Source organism: Poecilia reticulata, linkage group LG4 (assembly GCF_000633615.1).
Source record: "Poecilia reticulata strain Guanapo linkage group LG4, Guppy_female_1.0+MT, whole genome shotgun sequence".
Taxonomy (NCBI): Eukaryota; Metazoa; Chordata; class Actinopteri; order Cyprinodontiformes; family Poeciliidae; genus Poecilia; species Poecilia reticulata.
The window spans coordinates 29,939,575-29,944,517 of record NC_024334.1 but is presented as its reverse complement, the minus strand read 5'-3'; the positions used below and the strand labels follow the sequence as shown (position 1 = coordinate 29,944,517).

Here is a 4,943-nt window from a genome sequence, read left to right as displayed (position 1 = left end):
GTGTGTGTGTGTGTGTGCCCGCGGGAGGAGGGGCGGGGGATTTATTAAACGTGCTTTATAATTAAGCAAACTTGAACTTGAACATTAAAATACAGGTATAGCTTCTTTCCTTAGGTGAGGAGTGTAAGACTGGCAGAGCCCATTTTGTCAGCATATTCAGTCTAGATTGAAATTGAATTTCCGGATTTTATTCTTCTATCAAGTTCGTGACCCGCCACGTTTATAGCGGAGATAAAAGGGTGGTTCGCTCCTTCACAGTTCGCCGGTGGATGATCTGGTCAGAGGTGACAAAGAAGCGGGGACGGCAGCGCTTTCCTGTAACGTAGAGGGCAAAGCGCTTGTTGAAGAGATGAGGACAACGAGGAGAGAGACAGCACGATCTGTTAGAGTTTTGAGCAAAAATAACTTCTAAACTCCGAGAGGTTCTTTGACAGCTATTGTAGCATATTATACATATACCCTGACTTTATTCAGAATCCTAGTCAGGAGCATATTTAATCGTATCCTGCTGAGGGCACTGCTGTGTTTGGCTAATATCAGTCACATGATTGAAGTTCATCAGGACCACGGTGGTTCAGTTTGAGCCGCGTGGGCCGCAGACCACACCTCCACGGAGCAACAGTCGCTCCTCTAGGTTATAAAATGGTGCGTATCCATTTCTTCTTCTTCTTCTTTTTGTCTTGCAGCTATGCGTCGCCCAATCAGGCCAACTTCATAGTTTTTAAAACAAAGCGCCTGAACGTTAACTTGCCTTTGAAGTCATACAAAAAGGAGCACTTCATTCTTCCTCACTTTGAACTTAAAATACACCATTTTCGCATCACAGATTATTTTTAGAGGGCTATTTCTGTTTCCACCCTGAGCATTAATATTGCAATTGTTCGTTCGGGTTGTGGTCCGACAGCGTCATCCGAGCTGTAATCTCTGGAAACGACATGTTTCTTTATGATTCAGCGATATCTGGATCCAACCTGGACTGCTGATCGTGCCTGATGATGCCTGGGTATAACTTTATTGTTTTGAGAAATGGGACATCAGCCGTTTGTTATTGACTGTATGGTGCAGGATTGCTTTGTCAAGTCAGTTTAATTCAGTTTATTATTTTTTTTCCCCCCCATGTTTAACTGACTAGCTTTCTTACTTGTAAGAAGTCCCCAAAACTGGTTGCCGAATAAGAGGAAGACATGTGCTGCGATTCAAACCTCATTTCAAGTAAGTTAAACACTTTTTTTCGTTGTGTTTGTGGTTTCGTTTCTTTTTAAACCCGTTTTATCTTTTTATTTTTTACACTAAAAAAAAGAGCATATTTATTGTAGTGTGGCAAACTCATCTGCAACAGGTGTGGCTCCAAAGATAAAAGAGCAATGCCTTCAAAATTTGAACACGAATTTATAGTAGAGCAAAACATAGGGTAAAGAAAAAAAATATATATATTTAAAGCATTAATCTTGGGCATATTTTAGAGACTTTAGCATGTGAGAAAAATACAAATAAAGCACCGTCTGTCTGCATATGCATCCATGTTGGAGGAAGAGTCCATCAACTTTTGGCAGACATTTTAAGACTGCTAAAAGTCTTAAAATGTATTTTAACACATTCATGTGTTTCTCCCACACATGAATGGGAGAATCAAATTAATATTATACATACATATACAGTCTGTGGAAGAAAAAAAAAACCACTTAGAAGTTTGTGGCTCTTTTTTTAGATTAAGTGGTGCACTACCAAACATTGTGTTGCCTGCTGCCTTTTATTTTCATGTTAAAAATATTTATGTTTTAAAATACTATAAGTTTCTACTGTTGAGATTAAGTAAAATGTTGACTACCCTAATTCATAGTTTGTAATTGTATGACATGTGATGAAGAGTGGATGTAGCTTTTGGATGCATGAAATTATATATATAAAAAGAAATGATAATAACAAACCCCTAAAATTGTTTCAACCTTTTATACGCAAAAATAGGCCCTTTTGAGGTAATCAGAGCAGCAGGTTTTAGGAAGAGGAGGGGAAGAGCAGGCAGAGCTGAAGGAGGGGCCTCTCTGCATTGATAGGACCACAAGACAGACACTTTTTCTTTGTTCTACCAGGATGGCGTGTCGATCAGACCTTCTATGTAGTGCCTCTGCATGTGGGAAGCTGGAAGAAGTGTTGAATTTATTGCAAGCTGGAGCTGATGTTAATGGACTGAATGAGTTTCGGAGGACTCCTCTGCAGGTCTGGCTAATACTTCACCTTCTCCTATTTAGTAAAATTGACAGCATTAAATCAACACGGTGCCGAGACTTTAGTTTGTGTAAATGTAACTCTTTCAGAGTTGATTTTAACAGGAGAGGGTAGTTTTAACACTTGAAAGAGCTGAAGCTATTCAATCTCTTGTTGAAACTAAACATAACATTGCTAAAGGCTCCAGTATCAGCACAGTGTTGATTTAACTGTCATTTCCTGCTTTTTCTCTCTCTATGTTCAAAAGTCAGCTAAGTTTTAATTTTTTAAACTGTGTGCTGGAGTTATATTTATTCCATATTAACTATATTGTATATTGCAAATAAAAAAAAAAAGCCTAACCTAAAGTAATTAGCAGTTTTTTTTCTGACTTGTGAACTCAGTCATAACAAAGAGAGAGATGCTTATTTTATTATTTATTGCTATTCGTTTGGATAAAGAAGTGTCGGCACCAAAACATTTTTGACATGAAGCACAAGTAGAAAGAAGGAAGTTGTCAGTGGAAAAATACGGGCCTCATGTTCAAGGTGAAGTCTTGCCATGCTTCAGATTAAATGAGAGCTATTTTCACATGGAACATTTGCACTGCCATATGTTTAAATCTTTATTTTTTCATGTTCAACAAGTAAACTTTAAACACGCGCACACACACACACACACACACACACACACACACACACACGCACACACACACACACACACACACACTGTCTTTCTATCTTTACAGGGATTTTGTAATGACTTCCATTAATTTTTCATTTAGGGGTGGAAATTAAAAAAAAAATCGACCAGCTACTGTGGCTGGTAGAGCATGGTAAAACTTCACCTCTAACATGAGGCCTGTGTTTTTCCACTTGTTTGAGCCGCAGTGGCTGAGGGAATGGGGCGAGAAAGGCATCCCCAGTCATTTCCCAGGGGAATTTCACAATATCAAATATACTCATTTTTGAATAACTGGCATATTCAAAAACTATAAAAACATTTTAAAAAAATAATACTTTCACAACCTCAAGACTGGACATGTACACAAGAAAGGACAACTTAAAGATATGCCTAAGGAGTCCGTATCCTCTCTGTAGTAAGACGGAGCTTTCTGTATAAGGATACTGCTTTCATGCTGTTCATGCATGTGAACTGGGAGAGGCCCACGGCAGTACTCTGCTTCCTCACCCCAGTTACTGCAGAACGTTTCGCCTTATTGGATAACTAAAGTCTCCAATAACAGGGAAAAAATGCCAGGGGTCTGGGTCTGAAAAATTGTCAAGTTGACTACAGTTCTCAGCCTTCATCTGACGATTGAAGAAGTTCTGGAGAGTAATTCCTCCAACAAAAGTAGTCCTTTTGTCTTTTACATTAGAAATTAAAATGAAAACATAAAACCCCCTGCAGTTCTCAGTGTTTAATTTTCATTGTCGTGCCTTGGGTCCAAGAAAGTAACGTGCGCTTGATTGTCCTTTTTATAACATTGCTAATCAAGCTGACCAACTTTAATTTCGAGTGCACTCTCACTATTTTCGTCTTTTTTTTTTTTTTTTTTTAAAGTGCAAAGTTTACTAAACTCATGGGCATATGACAAAATTATCAGTTAACATAACTTACTGCTGTAAGTTGATCTAAATCAACTTTATAAAGCTGTTTGACAAAATAGTTGTCAAAACATCCGACCAGTTCACTCGTCTGTCTTTTATTTTCCTCATGTTTCCAGGTGGCGATGCTCGGAAATACCAACCTCGTCGAGGTTCTGCTCGCGGCCGGAGCTGACCCCAACGCGCAAGACCCGACCCTAAACCTGACCGTGACTCACGACGCCGCACGCGAGGGTTTCGTGGAGACTGTGCGTGTTCTGGTAAATCACGGAGCGGAAGTGAATCTCGCGGACGAAACCGGCAACCTGCCGCTGCATCTGGCCGCAAAGGGGGGGCACCTGGAGGTGGTCAGGATGCTCCTGGACCTCACCGAGGACCCCCGGAGGACCAACGACCTGGGACACACCGCGCTGAGCCTGGCGCGAGAGTTCAAACAGGAGGAGACGGCTGATTTCATTGAACAATATCTGGGACCTTGAGTGACGCGAGGGAAGCGCTTATTGCTAATTTGCGTTTATTATAATGGGCCCTCAGAGGAAGAGCAGCTCTTGTAGTAGTGGCATAACAGTCTAATTGTCATGAGGCAAATGAAAATGTTATTTTCATCAGAGTCACCTCTGGTGACCAGACTCTACTCACCAGAGGTGAGTAAATGAAAGAAGTCTTCAGTGTCACACCCTATTCTTGGGTTTATCTTTAATAAAATGGTTTTCGCTACAACTTGTCCCGTGAAGATTCCAGCAGAGGCGCTGCATTGTTTTCGGTTGTAAAAGTAAATAGTTTGTATTTTGGGTGCGTCTTCAGCACCCTTCTTCTTTGTGCTGACGTGCTTTATAAATTAAAAACGGATATGCGTCTTTATCATGTGACACCAGAAGCCATACTGATTGTAAAACAAAAATAAAGACTACAATAAATACCCTTCAACAGACACGCCTGTGGCATTCCTGTGCTCAGTTTTCTGAAATAGTCTGCTATTGTGAAAAATACGCCTACGGTTAATTGACGGTCAGTTTCAAATCACTTTATTTCGAGAATTTTAAAAACGACATTAAAAAGTGACATGTTGCAATAAATGGATGTCTTCTTCGAGTCTGCGCCACAAATGAAGAAGACAAAAGCAATTTCCTG

General features: G+C 40.1%; 1 protein-coding gene across 1 annotated transcript; it reads left to right on the top strand.

Annotated features, from left to right (window-relative positions):
- The first annotated feature begins 665 nt into the window (after positions 1–665).
- Positions 666–4,743, top strand: cdkn2c (cyclin-dependent kinase inhibitor 2C (p18, inhibits CDK4)). The gene is made up of 4 exons (XM_008408127.2): positions 666–1,003; positions 1,133–1,212; positions 2,091–2,217; positions 3,932–4,743. Exons 3-4 carry the CDS (start codon positions 2,092–2,094, stop codon positions 4,289–4,291), a joined length of 486 nt encoding a protein of 161 aa, XP_008406349.1. The 5' UTR covers positions 666–1,003; positions 1,133–1,212; position 2,091; the 3' UTR covers positions 4,292–4,743.
- Positions 4,744–4,943: the final 200 nt, after the last annotated feature.